This window comes from Schistocerca gregaria, chromosome 1, assembly GCF_023897955.1.
Source record: "Schistocerca gregaria isolate iqSchGreg1 chromosome 1, iqSchGreg1.2, whole genome shotgun sequence".
Classification (NCBI taxonomy): domain Eukaryota; kingdom Metazoa; phylum Arthropoda; class Insecta; order Orthoptera; family Acrididae; genus Schistocerca; species Schistocerca gregaria.
Window position 1 is genome coordinate 190,337,956 of NC_064920.1, and position 17,757 is coordinate 190,355,712.

Genomic DNA, 17,757 nt, shown 5'->3' on the forward strand with positions numbered 1-17,757 from the left:
TAATCATGTGCTATATTCTGGGACCCGCTGCGAGACAGTTTTTCAAAGTGCTATAGTTTGGACCTCACTAAGAGGCTTTTTTAGTTTTGGTTCATTTGTAGCTGTTCTCGCGCTGTTCCTCGATTTGAACTCAAAGTAATCATGTGCTTTATCTTTTGCCTCTAAATTGTTGCAGTCTAGTGTTTTATTTCACCATTTTTACTTTTGTACATTTCTTATGGCCTATATTTTTGTTGTTATTTATTGCCACATTTGTCGACTTCCCACCTGTACAGCGCACTGATTGCGTGAATGGCTAGAGGCAGAGTGTAGCAATATAGCTAACCCTCATCTCTGCGCCTAATATTACATTTCGTTTTTTCGTAGTTTTTTTCCATTAAATGTATCTGGTATTGGCCACCTCAACACATTTTCGATGGGACGAACGCTGGAGGAACTTTCATATGTTCGGGGAGAATGCAGGGTCTCACGCTAGTGGGCCACATGGACAGTCGGTGGAGCCTTTGCAGAGTTTATTCTCATGGCTCACCTCCGAAAGACAATGAGCTGTGGAACGGGAGACTAGTGGTCTCATCAGCAGAACAGGAAACCATTTGTGTGGGGAGGGGGGGGGGGGGGGGAGGGAAGAGGAGGAGGTGAGAATTCTGCTGCGTTAGTAAACTTCAGCTGGAGTCCTCAGCTGTCCACTTCCCGTTATGCTGCTGCGTGTGGTCTCCAGATACGTCTCCTCAAGGAAAATGTGTACCCACTCCTGTGTCTGGAAATTTCCAAACTTTGACCTTCCTCTGTGAATGGTGTAAAGCGCAAAAGCATCTTCAGAATTTCCGACAAACAAGTCTAGAAGTGAGATAGGGTGACACTCATCTCCCGTTTCCATATAAACGGATCTCATTGGCAATACTTAGTAACTTTTTATTGGGAACTAGTGAGCATATTTCGGGACCCTTGATTGGAAGAGAAGTTAGGCCCTTTCTGGGACTGGCTAGAAAGATTGTGCGGGGGTGCCCTTTCGAAGTGTGAAGGAGGGCTACCAAAATTCAGAGAGGCATCCGTATGGGGATTCATTTTTGTGTTGGTAATCTCAGTGTAACTTCTACTTGGTGTTTTTCTTGACTTCCGCCTCCTGCCAAGATTTGAAGCTTCACTTTGAACTTACGCGCGTCCGCGACACGTAATGAGGGGGATGACAGGATGCGCGATTCGCAGTCACATCACATCGGTTCGCCCAGCAGCGGTTACCAGCGGCCGCAGTTCGGCGCCGAATGACTTGCCCACACTTCCTCCATGGCAATCACGGCAAAACCACATTTGCAATGCGCACTCCCAACATGATATGGGGGAAAGAGAAGTTCATTCTTCTGCTGCTGCTGCTTATCCATTAATGGATGTTGACGACCACGTGTTACATCTTTCTTCTGTGAACCGCAATATGTAGTAGCTGGTCTACGTTTCGTAGTCCTGTCCACTGCTTTATAGTGCCCAACCAGGATGTTATTCTTCGCACTTCAGAAGCATATATTTGGTGTTCCGTACTATATGTCGTAGGTCGGCAGTTTTTCTTCTTTTAAGCGCTGTCAATATTTCTCTCTGCTTGTTCATTCGTTTCAGTACTTCGGTGTTGGTTATTCTTGCAGTCCACGGTAGTTTAGGCATTCTGCGATAAATCCACATTTCGAAGGCCTCTATCTTCGTCGTTGTTGTCATATTTAGTGTCCATCCTTCAGAGCCGTTTAGAAGCACGGACCAAATGTAGCATTTTACAAATCGGACTCTAAGGTTTAGGTCTAGGTCTGTGCTTGTAAAAATATTCTTAAATTTTGTGAAGGCGTTTCGGGAGTGCTCTATGCGACGTTTTATTTCCAAGTCTGTTCCACAGTCTTCACAAATTCAATTTCCGAGGTATGTAATCTTGTTGACTCTTTTCATAACAGACCTTTGAGTTCATTGTTGGTTTCTGTTTCTTAGTCCTCCTAATTTGTTCCACTCGCTCTACGCGCTGATAAGGAAGATTTTCTGAAATATAATTCTTGCATCAAATTTAATTTTCTTTGTAGCTACTCGTGTTTTGTTTCATTGTCGGTTTAATTTATTAGAGATCACCAGCATAGTGCTTTTTCTTCGTGATTTTTCCATTATTCGTTAATCTGTTGTGCGTTCTGTTCGAACTCATACATTTTTTGTCCAATTTTAAAGTTTTGCAGCTATGGTAAAGTGTAATTTGTGTCTGCATACGTCTGGGCACTTTCCCAACCGTAACTGCCCTGTATCATGCCGGTGGCGGCTCCAACACCTATTCATTTTCTTATCATTGTTCTATTGTAATTACGTAATTTCATTCTCAAACTGTTTTATAACCTCGACGTTTTGCGTCCTGAGTAATTTTTACTCAGTGCCTGAATAAATGTTATTTTACCAGATCTAACTCTATCATTTAGCAACCATTGAATTATATTATTCTAATGAAATGCCCGGGACCTCCAACCATAAGGAAAAGGCGAGGCCCGTGACAAGTTCAGGAAATTACCAAATAACGTTTCCCGATGTGCGCAGCCGTTGCATTTTCAAGTAGCCTTTCGCTTCAAGGGCATAATCTATTATCTTACATGATCTGGATTAATAGATCGAGCGTCTGTCTAGTCTGCGTAGCCACGGAGCAGCTGACGAGTAAGTGCTCGTGTTCACAGGACACCCGGCTCCTGTACTTTTGTGTAAGGTGAGAAGGGAAGAGGAGGGAACTCTTGTGTAAGGTGAGAGGGGAAGAGGAGGGACACCTGTGATATCCTGCAGTTGCGCTGTGTGGATCTCTAAGACATTTTTCAGTTGAAGATTCTAGGCAGAGAAAGTTTCAGTCAAACTACATATTTCAGCACTAATCACAAGACGAACGTGAGATTCCACTGCATTTCCCCAGACTAATGCGCTGTATTGCAGGACACGACAGACCAGTGACTTGTATACGTTGAAACTGATGTGTTCCGGCAGCGTTTATTTAGGATCAGAAGCGTCTATAGGTGACGTACACGGCGTGCTGGTGCCACATTAGATGAATCTGCTATGTCAAGCAAAGGTAGCATAGTACTGTAATTCAGAACAGATTTTTTGCGACGTGGATGGGTGGTGGCGATGTAAGGTTGCTGGCTGATGATAATAGACTGCTGATCATTAAACCTTAGAGTAACGACAACTGTAGGAAATTACGAAACTTTACCTGTTGCGTGCATGCAGTATAGTAGCTGACTTAAATGACATTTGCAGGTCCATGTGAAATTATCTATTATTTTGTCAATATACCGCTACGGTCGTTCACTTCGTGAAACACCACGTACGAAACAGGCATTGCCGTCACTACAGGTATACTCAAAGGCACTGTTTTCACGAGCCAATACCTTCCAACCTGCTCTACAGCATTTCTAAGCACGTGTAGTTACTTTTAGCTTTTGAACGTCACGTGTCCAGTTCCTTTGTCTGGTGAATTTCAAAAATGGCTCTTAGCACTATGGGACTCAACTGCTGTGGTCATCAGTCCCCTAGAACTTAGAACTACTTAAACCTAACTAACCTAAGGACATCACACACATCCATGCCTGAGGCAGGATTCAACCTGCATTCGCACGGTTCCGGAATGCGCGCCTACAACCGCGAGACCACCGCGGCCGGCGGTGAATTTCATTTAATAGAAAACAAATAGTCTCCAGTAGCAGCTGTCGGGCTTCACAAAGGTCTTAGTTCTTATTTTAGATTTCCTCAAATATAAAATTTGGGCTGCAGTTGAAATCGCCCCGAAGATACCAAAAGTGCATATGTGAAACCTTATACTATTTATAAGAGAGTGAGTTTATCTCTAGTACAAAAAACCAGTCTCGACACAGACATCCCTAATGGAAAAGAAGCACAGAATCCCTGAAGAGTAATAAATGCCACACGTGTATGACAAAAAGAAAGAATAAATCGCCCTCTCGATTTCGTTGGGTCGGTCATGGTATTCGAAACGCCCGGTGCGTCACAGTAAATGTCCTACTAAATTATGTTTCTACAGACACAAAACATTTAATATCCAGAACTTTTTTCACAAGCGGACGTTCATGTTTATCAGTCCCATTACCGTAGCTGAGGTCGCTAACGCACACCTCTACTGTGGCACTCGATTAGGAGCGATCTGCTTCTAATCCTTTTGGTTGAATAAATTCTGTCTCCTGTGTTTGGTTCGCAGGGAAAGGACAATTGTTCACGTGAAGTTATAATCACCAGAGTTTGTGTGTGTAATAGTTTAAAATACTAATCCCAACGCAGTGTCTCACGAATTCCGGACATGATACTGTTATTGGTGATCTCTTCGTCAGATGGGTACGTAGGGATGGCGACCTCCTTGATATTAAAGAACAATAGTCCATGTAGAAGCAGCGAGTTTCACTCTCTTCCTTCTTTCATCATCACACAACATAAACGTGACACTAAACTACAAACACATCCATTTGAGTCACTTACTCAACAAATACAATTACAACACTGCTCTTATTCACCGAGTGGAAAAGACACGCGGAGGTGGAAAACTTTTCGGCGTACAAAATAGCGTAACATGGATGATTGAGGTGGGTGGGAGAAGCAGCCGCGCCAAGACCAACTGAGTTGTCAGCTCATTTCTTTATCTGTACTAACTACAGCTAGTCATTAGTCACTAGTCTCTAGCCACTGTATTACTGTTCTTATTGTTAATTTTTTCGTTGATGTACATGGATACACTTCTATGTTTAAAGAGAATTTAAAATTTTCTATATTACTTTGTGCAATTTAGTTGCTAGTGTTAGGGTCTGAAATGAAGTTACGTCGTGTGAAAATAGAGGAAACTGATTTACGATAGCTTACCTTTAGTTATAAGACGAGATAGAAGGTCGTAGCGCTTCGTTGCCTTCTGCACTGGGCTGCACAGCGACCCCTCCGAGGAACGCAAACAAATCCGGTCTTCTGTGGATGATATCAATACAATGCAGGCGCAAAACTTTCCTGCACATTTACAGTCCGGGTTGGCGACGGTACCTGCGGAAGAGCATTCGTCTAACATTCAGAAGTAGGACCAATGGTTTCAAGACAATAATTCTTTTACATCAGAAACTTATTTTCAGCCCTAAAATACACAATTCTAAGCTGTGTGTTGGTTATGCTCTCCATACTCGCCCCAGTAGCTACATTCTTAATGAGCTGTCGCATCGGAGCACACATATTGTATCAGGTTCAGTACACCTGGGGTACTCCTTTCCATTATACGAGGGTTTGAACTTTAATAGTGGCAGCTATTTAGTTACAGCTCGTACATAATAATAAATCTTTCAAAGTTTTACTGACCTTCAAAGTAGTTACCAGCATTGTGTATAACCCGTTGCCAGCGATGTGGAAGTCGTAGGATACTCTTAGCAATGCCATTTGTGTTGACAGATCGAGTGGCGCGGTCTATTGCCGGACGAATATATAGCAGTTCTGAAGCGAATACCGTGAAGTGCAGTTTAGAAATCGAGCTGAATTTACGAGGGCTTAAGTCAGGAGAGTGCAGTTGGTGGTATAGCACTTAGCAGGCCCATTAGTCAAACAAATCAGTAACAGCTTGCATTGTACGTGCTTCAGCATTGTCCTGCGGAAAGTCTCATTACTTCTGTCTCTATGCCGCTCATTTTTGGAGCTCAACCACCTACCAGCCTATAGACAGAAGTAATGCCACCAATTTCACTTCTCCCCAATTCTATTCAATACCTCCTCATTAGTTATGTGGTCCACCCATCTAATCTTCAGCATTATTCTGTAGCAGCACATTTCGAAAGCTTCTCTTCTCATCTTGTGTAAACTACTTCTCGTCTTGTTTCACTTCCATTCACTCCACACAGATGCTATCAGAAACGACTTACTGACATTTAAATCTACACCCGATGTTAAACAATTTCTCGTCTTCAGAAATACTTTCCATACAATTGCCAGGCTACAATTTATATCTTCTCTTATTCGACCATCATCAGATATTTTGCTCCCCAAATAGCTCATTTCCTAATCTAATCCCCTGAGCATCAACCGATTTATTTCGACTACATTACATTATCCTCGTTCTGCTTTTGTTGATTTCGTCTTTCATCCTCCTTTCACGACACTGTCCATTCCGTTCAACTGCTCTTCCAGGTCCTTTGGGTGTCTGACAGAAATAAAATGTCATCGGCAAACATCGAAGTTTTTATTTTTCTCCATGGATTTTAATTCCTGCTCCGAGTTTTTCTTTTTTTTTCCTTTATTGCTTGTTCAATATACAGATTGAATAACATCGGGGATAGGCTACAACACTGTCTCACTCCCTTCCCAACCACTGCCTCCCTTTCATCCCCAACGACTCTTATGACTGCCACGTGGTTTCTGTAGTAATTATAAATAGCCTTTCGCTCCCTGTATCTTACCCCTCTCACCTTCTGAATTTGAAAGAGAGTATTCCAGCCAACATTGTCAAAAGCTTTCTCTAAGTCTGCTAGAAACGTAGGTTTACCTTTACTTAATCTATCTTCTAACGTAAGTCGTAGGGTCAGTATTGCCTCACGTGTTTCAGCATTTCTACGGTATCCAAACTGATCTTCCCCGAGGTCGGCTCAGCTTCCACCAGTTTTTCCATTCTTATGTAAAAGATTCGTGTTAGTATTTTACAGTCGTGGCTTATTAAACTGATTGTTCGGTAATTTTCACATCTGTCAACACCTGCTTTCTTTGGGATTGGAATTATTATATTCTTCTTGAAGTCTGAGGGTATTTCGCCTGTCTCATATATCTTGGTCACCAGATGGTAGAGTTTTGTCAGGGCTGTCTCTCCCAAGGCTATCAGCAGTTCTAGTGGAATATTGTCTACCCGACGGGCCTTGTTTCGACTCAGGTCTTTCAGTGCTCTGTCAAACTCTTCTCACAGTATCATGTCTCCCATTTCATCCCAATTTCAATAATATGGTCCTGAAGTACATCGCGCTTATATAGACCCTCTGTATACTCCTTTCACCTTTCTGCTTACCCTACTTTGTTTAGAAACGGGTTTCCATCTGAGCTCTTCCATCTGGTTCTTTTTTCTCCAAAGGTCTCTTTAATTTCCCTGTAGGTAGTATCTATCTTACCCATTGTGATACATGCCTCTACATCCTTACATTCGTCCTCTAGCTATCCCTGCATAGCCATTTTGCACTTCCTGTCGATTTCATTTTTGTACTCCTTTTTGCCTGCTTCGGTTACTGCATTTTTATGTTTTCTCCTTTCATCAATTAAATTCAGTATCTCTTCTGTTACCCAAAGATTTCTACTAGCCCTCGCCTTTTTACCCACTTGAACCTGTGCTGCCTTCACTATTTCATCTCTCAAAGCTACCCATTTTTCATCTATTATATTTCTTTCCCCCATACGTGTCAATCGTTCCCTAATGCTGTCCCTGAAACTCTCTACAACCTCTGATTCTGTCAGTTTATGCAGGTTCCAGCGTCCATTGTGCCTTTATGGTGCCGGACATGATGCACTGATGGCAGGACGTCAGATATGATTGACATCATTGCACTGCACTTGTCGAGAATTTTAAGCAGCTAAGTTTGGTAACTAAAGTGTAGAATTGGCAGTGTCAGAAGCTTTGCTGAACTTTAAGAAGCACACGACTGTCTCCTCTTAAGCATCCATTGCAAGCTTCAGATTTTGTACTGCTATGTTCGCGGTAAGTTGAATGATTTTTGTCCATTAGGTTGTTTGAGGTTAGGTAGTCTGTTAGCTAGTCGCGGACTTGCCTTTAATAGTGCAGGAAGAATGCAAATAGGTCGGTAATCAGAGGGTGCTGTGGCAACGTCCTTTTTAGTTAGTGGGTTGACTAGTCCTAATTTCGAGGCTTGAGGAAAACCAGTTGTGTTTAAGGAGTTGTTAAAGTTATCTGTTACAGTGTAGGGTACTGGGTCAATAATAAGCTTCATCATTTGGAATTTGAACTATTACGTCCTAGTAGCCAGTAAATGCTGATCTGATACGCAGTTTTTTTTGTTTATAGTATTGCACGTAACATGTTTTACATACCACCTTTCGTTGCTGCAGTCGATTATCCACGTGAAGTAATCAACCAAGAACACGCAGGTTTCTTTCTAGGAGAGCTGACCTATTTACGATGTCGATTAGCGATTAGTACACGGGCAGGCCTGAGATTTGCATTTCTCGCAGCTTGACTGACTGTGGTCTGCTTCTTCTTGTAAGTAACGTGTTTTTCAGGTGTGCGGCGCGATTTGTATTCCTTATATGCAACGTCTCCGAGAGTCATGAGTTGTTTTAGTTCTTTAGCTAGTTAAGGTGCAAGTGTGCTTCTTACTTTCCCGCTCTTTATGGAAGAATATTTGTCGTACAATTGAGTAAGTTTGTTAATAAATCCATGAAGTATTTCCATAATGTCCCAGAAGAAGAATAGAAGACATCCCCCAACATATTTCATGCACCCCAGTTGCAAGTTTAGGTAAATTAATACGTTTCAAGTCTTAGTATGTTGTGAATTGGGCTTTCTTTCTGGAAAATTCTAACAGGCACATCAGGAAAATTGTCATGTGCGGACATACAAGGTGCAGATGTTTTGAGAGGAACGAATGACTCTTTTTGGGAATTTCGTTGCAAATATATCTATGAGAGTGTGGGTACTGTTCGTACGATTGGTAAGAACAATTTAAAGAAGCGAAACGTTTGAAGAACAAAGCATCAGCTTAAATTCCACTTCGGAAGGATTATTGTATAGAAAATTTGTGTTAGAATCAACAGTTATGATTACGTGCTCGTATGTCTATTCGAGACTTGAAAGAGCAGTTCAGAACCAGGAAAACCAGCCAAGTTTAGGCGGTTTGTAGAGGAAACGATCAGACACTTTCTGTTAAGGGATTTGATATTTACGAATGTATATTCCACTTGCTTATCTTCATTATTGTTGGATATGTGTAGTACAGTAGATGATAAAAATCGGAGCCTATGAATGTCTCAATTCCACCCGATCATCTGTTGTGACTTTGAAAGCTGTGGCCGTTTATATGTACCGAGCTCTTGGGAACATTTGGTTTGAGCCACGTCCCCGACAGAAGTACTACATGGACGTCGATGTCTTGTAATATATGATGGAACTCATTGAGATGATCTGACAAAAATTGGAAATTAGCAGGCGCAGTGTGAAGCTGGTATGTGTACGTGCAAAGTTCACTAGGATGCCGCTGCTGGAGCTTAGCGTCCCTGGGTCAGTGCTGGCGAAGGAACAGAGCACAGCGAAGGACGCAGAGGTAAAAACACGCAAGTGAAAGCAGCAGGTATCTTCAGGGAGGAAGGAGATTTACTCGCCAAAGCCAGCAGGGTCTGCTGCGGTTGTTAAATAGCTGCCTATTGCAGGAAACGAAACCCGCTGAACGGAGCTGTGAAGGATGGTTAAGGAAATCATGCCATTTCATGAAGCTGTATTCTTCTATGTGAATGAAGATAAAAAGTTGGGTAAATTTTAATTTACACATCTATTTTGAAACTTTATGTTTTCACCAGTTGAATGCCGTTGATTCATGTGGTTGCCAGTAGTGGATCTACCTGGTGCAGGTAGCTTGCTCATTCATTGTCCAATGTCCATCGAGTCGAAATGGCGATAACTCTGCATCATAATATGACTTATCTTCTTCTTTTAACAGATGCAACTCAGTTAAAACTGAGAGGTATGATTATATTTCAGAATTCAGCATCGTCTCTCCAGCAGTTCAAATTATCTGGCACAAGCAGTTCGAACACACTGGTTGCTTATGAAAGGCGAAATCCACAAATTCTCCTCGTATGCTCCCGTGAAGACGTAGAGTGCTTCTGCAGACTATTGGACCTAGTCCATGGGAGCCCACTTATCTTGCCAGCCAAGAGTTAGCCGCACATGATGTGTCCGTCTGGCTTGTTTTGCAACGATTGCATTTCAATAAATAAAAGATACACGAGAGATAGGCTCCAAAACTTCATTCGTGTTTCGTCATATCCAGTGAAAAAAAATTGCGTCCTCATCTTTTTTCCGGATAAGACGGCCACAAGCTTCACGTGTATGTATATTTTCATGACCAAGATTTTTCCTTAATTGCGAGAACATGTCGAAAATTTCATTATTCAACACGAAGGAGCACCACGTCTCTGGCCTCTGTTTGTAAGATTACCTCTAAAGAATGGTCCTCTCCATGATCAGTCGCAAGATGCGCAAGTGTCTCGTATTGCACCATAGGCTTCTTAAGTTGCCTGATCTCATGACATGTGATTTGGTTTTTTGGGATTTGGTGAAAGACTCCTGCGACGCAGCACAGCAACAGCAGTAAATGCAGGAACTCGAGACAGGCTCGCAGAAGTATGGGGCGAGTTTGAAATTAGTCTGGACATTTGTCGTGCTTCTGATGGTGGGCACACAGAAAAATCTGGGAAAATAAATGGAAACTTTGATCCTAAGCGTTATTGCTAAAGGTACCCAGAGGTCATTTGTGCACACATGTAAAAGATATACTCTCGCAAACTGGGACAGCTCTGCTCAAAATGAAACCCTTATTCTCCTATGTGTTAGTAAAAATCTATCTCAATACCTTTGTTCACCAATGTGTAAGCAAAAACCTATCTCAATACACGTAGAAGATAGTCTTGTGTCATCTGACGATTGTTTTTAAATCGGCTGTAGTTTTCAATGATTTTTCTCCAACAACAACAGCACTATGAAGTGTTTGTCTCTTCAACACTGCCTGCTGCAGTGATAGTGATGAATGACATCCGTCATCACGACACTCAACAGGTTATTGGACTGCTTACCTTCTCCTGTGACGAGATGCTCTAGCCTGGAGTCTACACCTGCAGGCCCCACAGCGGAACACTGCGTCCCCTGCAAAGTGTAGGCGCACAGCTGGTCCTCGGGGCTCGGTTGCAGGATGAGGCACGAGCAGACAGTTTCTCCACATCTGCAGTCCAGGCGGCTTTCTGCAATGGGAGCCGTACATTCTCGTTATCTGTACACGTGGCTGGAGGCCATTTCTAATATCTAGGACCGTGTTTACAAGGGACTTTAACTCAAATATTAACGACAGTAGGAGCCTACCGGCCACGATTTGCTGCCTCACGTACGGAAACACCGTTCTGGAAGAGAAGTGTTTACGTGTGCCCAATACTGCTGTGAAATGGATGAAAGCGAAACAGAGGATGTGAGTGCGGCTTTGCCGCTTTTACTCTCCACAAGGAAGAAAAATTAGTTTCAGAAAGAGAGCCCTGCCATTGATAATTTGTTCTTTTAAGTAAGTGAACCACTCCCGAATCTTAGAATAGTGAACTGGCTGTGATCATATCGCAAAAGTAACTGATCCGAAAATTGGTGATACCAACACCAAAAGGCGGCCGCTGTTGCCGAGTGGTTCTAGGCGCTTCTGTCTGGAACCGCGCTGCTGCTACGGTCGCAGGTTTGAATCCCGCCTCGGGAATGGATGTGTGTGATGTCCTTAGGTTGGTTAGGTGTAAGTAGTTCTAAGTTCTAGGGGACTGATGACCTCAGATGTTAAGTCCCATAGTGCTTAGCGCCATTTGAACCAACATCAGAAGTGAGCGACTGTATACCAGCTACAACCAAATTACCGATCACTCTGTGCTTGTTCATTACCAGTTATTTAAGCATGGATTTGACCGACCTATTCGATAAGTCTCTTACTACAAGAAGTTCGCAGTGATTTGGAAGAAGCACTCAAAGATTCCATTGTAGCACGTTAGGAAAATTAATTAAATATTTATGCTAACATTTTATTATGGTTCATCAGTACAGTGAGAGTACTATGACTTTCATAAATTTGATAGATCTACGGTAAGAATTATGGCACGTGAATGAATTCAAAGACCGCAATAAAATAAAATAAGAATGATAACCAAATTGTGCCGTTGTGCACTGAAACACGAGTGATGGACCTTATAAAAATTTTAGAGCTCTTAGACACTTCGTAGAATGCAGTTATCGTTCAATGATTCTGATCTTCTTATAGTACGGTAGTAGTGAACATGTCATTTTTTAAATTGCGGTATTTCTATACTCTGCATTCTACTTGAATATTCTCATTTTGAAAGAAGTGGAGGACGATGTATTTCATTGTTAAAACCCATTCAACAGTCGAGATCGATTTTTTTAAAGTTTATGACAAACATGTTCATTTTACGCTGACCTCATCCTCAAGATGTCAAGTGGACAAAAACAGAGCATTATAAATTATGACAAACCTTTTATAATGTGCTATTTTTGTCCATTTGACATCTCGAGGATGAGGTCAGCGTGAAATGAACATGTTTTTCAACACAATATTTTAAGATGTGAAGATGAGAGCACAGTCTGTTGAAACCAATTGTCGTCAATAAAAAAAATATTTTATACGATCTTGGCTATTGAATGGTTCTTAACAATCTGCCTTCTACATCCCATAGCTCTGATAGGTGTATCACATTTGTGAAATTCACGGTTTCAGGTTTGCCCACTTCTCCATTACAGCACACAATAAAAAAGTTGTTAGCCACTAGATCCGCCCATGAACCTACGAACTGGAGCCGAATCATATTACGTCACCGATCAGCTCGCGATGCGCAACACCGTGGCGATGTCTGTCTGAGAAAGAAAAAACAAGGATGAGAGTGAAACGTAAACATAACAAATAAACACAGAGGCAGGCTCGCCCTCTCCATCTAAAATATCAATATATCGTGTCTAAGAATCGTGGTTTGTTATGTCAGTGATCTTTGCTTGCGGTACGTAAGAATCCAGAGATACTGTGCATGTGCAGTTTCAAAAAATAAATAAATAAATTTGTCGCACTTCAGCTTCGCTCACTGCATTGCGATAATCAGTTGTTTAAAGTGAACGCTCGTCTTGCATTTCTCATTGTGCTGCTCAACGTTGATTAGTTCGCTGCTCCAGGTACATCTTACGATAAGTAAATTTTTAACTTGATACGTGAATAGTTTCTATTCACTCAGACGCTGTCTAAATCAATTATCAAAAATATACTCAAAACTATTACTTATGCAAGCACATAAAGCATGAAACAAGAAGGACCTTACAGAGTCTTCAGCTCTCTACAAATTCTACATATTTTTCACTTTTAGACCTGCAGATTAAAAGCACCAAAATGAAAACGCATCCGTACACTGTTTTCACGTAATCAAAGGCACTCAAGTAATAGTGTGGGGGAAACTTTCGAAGTACACTTGCGAATCTGCCTGGTGCTGAACACAAAACAAAACCGTATGTCAGAAGTTCCAACTACAGCAAACGCTTCTGCATCTGAGGTGAAAATACTATCAGAAGTGAAAAAACTAAAAAGCATTGTGAGTTAACATCACTCGACTCCCTGAGAGAAAAAGCTGGAAACTACATGGAGGCACAGATGAAACGCCATGAAATCACAATCAGTAAAGGCAGACCACAACAACTGCAATGATGGCTGGGGACTGTCAATCATGTCAAGGTTGTGATATGCTTAATTCCCTGCCCAGATCTCCAAGCACTCCACGTGAAAACTCTTCGTCTCTTAAAGTTTCGAGTTTTAACCCTTTCGAGAGGGCCTCTGAGCCCCACTCGGCTATGCCCTTGCACGAGTGGAACTTGGGCACCGTCTCGAACATGTTAAAAGCTTGTTCTGGTGTTTTATGAAATACATTTCCATCTATAACATAAGACTGCTTCAGATTCTCCATCTTTTTTCATACCATTATTTTATGTACATTCATTTATCAGCTGTCTATCATGTGATTAAAGTTTTCGTGTTTCGTTTCCTTCTCAGAGAGCGTGCATAAATTTATTGAATATCAGAACTACCTTTTAATCACAGAGGTAGCCTAGCAATACTGATATGAAAGCACTGCCTTACATGTTTTTTATACTGCAAGAAAAAAAAGCCTTCCGTAGCAACTGAGACCAAAATACTTCGCTTCAAGTTGCTAATTTCCCTTACAAGCGTAATTTAAATCAATACGAATTACATAAAACATAAATACAGATACATCGATTACTTTCTAGCTCTACTGACTTTCACAAAATCTGATTCCGGATTTGTACAACCCAAAATGAATGCTCTGTTTAACATACAAAACAATTACACAGTTTCTCTTGTGATTCTATAATAGTTTTGTTTTTTATGGTTTTAGTACTTCTGTAATCATTCCAACACTTTCCAGTTACAATATATGATTATTCTCAAAGACAGAGCAGCCTGCAAAAATATACCTCTCACAAAATCACAGAGGATGGGAACAACGTTCCTTGACGCACAACAGTTGAATTTTTGGACAGTTACTGACATCGTTCATTTCAGAATCGCAGTCGCGTCGATGCTCGCTGCAGAAGATAGCGCCAAAACAGGAATGATCGTTTTGTGTGATGCAGTTAACAAACTTAAGGGTCCACACTTAACGTGCAATGCGGGTTTCATCAGCAGTCTGATAAAGTGCGGCCTCGTCCTAGTGCAATTTGTGAGTGGGATCGAAGATTTATAGAAGCGTCTGCAAACGGAAAATTGCGAATCGTCTATGCACATCGAATTAAAATGTCGACGGCGTCCCCGGAGCACCCGAAAGGAGCCTTAGGGAAATACAACACGAGCAAGAAACTGTACGGCGACTTCTGAATCACCGTATGCGTTAAAAGCCGTAAAAACCGCAAGTGTTGTGAGCAGTTCATGCTGACAGCTACAGCAAAAGACACAAATTTTGGTCTGCAGTTCTAGAGGACATGGAAGAATATAATTTTTTTTAAAGATCCAGTTTCCTTATAACACTACTTTCCATCTTTCTGCAACTATTAATCCCTGTTGTATTACATCTTAGACGAGCGAAAATACTGTGATAATGACAAACGCGAAAGAGACTCATCGAAGGTTAATACCTTCTGTGCCATTTCTGTAAACAAAGTTTATGGACCATTCTTTTTTACTAAGATCACTACCACAGAATTCTGCCATCGAGACTTCCTAGAAAACTGGTTACACAAACACTGACATAACTCCCTTGGAGTTCTTCTCAGGCACTTGTTAAACTAGTTTTTATTGTCCGTATTCACTGCATATTTTTAAATGAACTGTTTCATTTCAACATGAATCATATACAGGTCTGCGTCCAGTAGTAAATTTATTAGTGAATCAACTCTGTAAGAAATACATAGCGTTATCATACTATGGTATCGTCAAATATCAAATTTACCACAACGTCCAATTATCAGCAGAATTTACCATCTTATGTTTCTCCATCTGTTTTATGCATTTCAGAAGAGTCTGCACTTGATGTTGTCCAACTATCAGTAAAAATTTATATGTTACGTCAAAGAGTAAACTACGGGGTTGAAAAAGTCCACCTTATCAATATACCCCACAAAGCTACTGCTTATGGGCGGCATCCGGTATATTTGTCACATGTGAATAAAACATATATAGCCACACGGAATTAATAATAACTTTCATTTTTTTGATGGTAACACTGCTCCTGGAGATTCTTCATTAAAATTTTTGGTTTGTCAGGGTTAACCCTTACCTCATAAGGCGTGGTCTCTCAAACTGCGTGAAAATTTTCGCGCTCGCTCTCCAAGGCCAGTTGTCGTGGAATGCTTCTATACTCCCCTTACCCTCCTTAAATTTCCAAGCCTACGATGTTTTGCTGTCGATTGCCTTATCGCCTTCTGTGTTTATTTGTTGATACGTGTTACTGATGGTCGTTGGAGTCTCCTAGACTACGACTCGTGAACTACGTACCTGTTTTCTGAAGTACGGTGCCGTATAGCTCAAAATGTGTTGTCACGGATGTGTTATTTTTAACTTTCCCGAGTTTGATGAAATTGTTAGTTGGTCTATGCAGGAAGGCGTCAGTGATATGGATCAAAAAATAAACCAAAAAATTCACGATTTTACATTAGCCAGTGATCACAGTTCTTTATCGAACTGGAGTATCATTCAGAGAAAGAACTTCAGGAAAGTTGTGATGGGGATCTGTCTGTTTCTTCAATGATATACAAAGTGCATGTTAAAATCGATTGTGTTCTGAGTGGTGATACGAAAAATGTTGTTCCCAACAATGAATGTCAATTTTATAGACTTTCTTTTTGTACCTATCGTGTGGAACTTTTATGCGCAAATTTAAACACTGGAATTTAGTTTAATTTGGAAATTTATTTTTGCTACAGAAATTGTATAACTTTTCAGAATGTAAAATTCAATACCCTAACAGTCTATTTATGTGTACTGTTTAAAAAAACCATACAAAATTTGTGCTTTTGTGTGATAAACAGTAAAACAAAATGAATGTTACATAGCACAAATTAAATATTTCCAATGATTTTTGCCTTAAATCTCTGTTTAAACATAGGGATGCCAGAGACCGAACATCGTGGTGTACGTTACAGAAAAGTGACCTTGGGAGTTAAGGGTCCAAGGAAATCACAAAAAATAAAAAATAAAATGTAAAATTAGAGAACAGACGGCGCCCATATCCACTACGTTGCTACAGGCTTCTCTTTGTGGCGGGTTGCTTCCACAAGTGATCGCTGTTTTGGTGTCTTTGCTGTGTTCTCTACACCAGGTCGATCGTCGTCTCCCGAAACGACGCCATCCAGGGGCGCGGCTGATCGAAACGTGCACCGTGCCACGAAAGCAGCCTGCGGGAGCTGTGTTATGCTATGACAGACATTCCCCTGCGCTTTTATGGGACCTGTGGTAGTAATCTAAGGCACCAGGTAGCTGCGGATCACATGCATCCATTCATACTTGATGTTTTCCCTGACGACGATGCCGTCTTTCAACAGTGTAAATGTCCCTGTCTCGGATACAGAATCGTTGGTACAACGTTATGTCAGACCTTGTTGTAAGATACGTTTTAACAGTTTGAAAAAATATTGTTTCGTTTGAATTTTACTTAAAAGAAAACATTCTTTTTCGGTTAGGTTTTTGAAGTACGCCATTTCTTTACTTTAAACTGTGCGAATAGATTCAAACTTTGCGTAAAATGGTAAAAGGATGAAGTCATAACGAAATTTCTTTCATCCAATAAACGTTATCCTTTGTCGAGATACGATCTACATCTACATCATACTCCGCAAGCCACCTAATGGTGTGTGGCGGAGGGTACTTTCGGTTCCACTCTATTCCACTCTAGAGTATTGCGTAGGAAAACTGATTGTGGATAAGCCTCTGCATTGGATCTGATTTCTCGAATTTTATCCCCGTGGTCGATACGAGAGATGTATGTGGGGGGAAGTAATATGTTGTTTGACTCCTCCTGAAGAGTGCTGTTCCGAAATTTCACTAGTAAATTTCTCCGTAATGCACAACGCCTCTCTTGTAACGTCTGCCAGTGGAGTTTGCTTAGCATCTCCGTAACGGTCTCTAGCCAGCTAAATGATTCCGTGACGAAACGCGCCGCCCTTCGTTAGATCTTCTCTGCCTCCTCTATCAGTCCTACCTTATAGGGATCCCAGGCAGATTAACAATACTCAAGAATGGGGCGAACAGGAACAGAGCGAGCTGAGTTTGGCAGGATCTATGTTTGCGGAATCCATGTTGATTTTTATAGAGGATCTGTTCATTTTGCGAGAACGACATAATTCTTCAGCATAAAACAGTGCCATAACTCTACAACAGATTGACGTCAACGATATAGGTCTTTAATTGTGTGGACATGTCTTACGGCCTTTCTTGAAAACGGGAATGACGTGCGCTTTTTTTCCAGTCGTTAGGTAACCTTCGTTGCTCA

At 41.3% G+C, this 17,757-nt stretch overlaps 1 protein-coding gene across 1 annotated transcript in view; it reads right to left on the minus strand.

Annotated features, from left to right (window-relative positions):
* LOC126336950 (uncharacterized) overlaps window positions 1-17,757 on the minus strand; it is a 188,335-nt gene that overhangs the window by 134,263 nt on the left and 36,315 nt on the right. Inside the window, exons 2-3 of the mRNA XM_050001186.1 lie at window positions 10,813-10,977; window positions 4,864-5,034 (exon numbers count right to left, since the gene is read on the minus strand). Of these exons, the coding sequence (XP_049857143.1) occupies window positions 4,864-5,034; window positions 10,813-10,977 (336 nt within the window). The remainder of the gene's footprint in view (window positions 1-4,863; window positions 5,035-10,812; window positions 10,978-17,757) is intronic.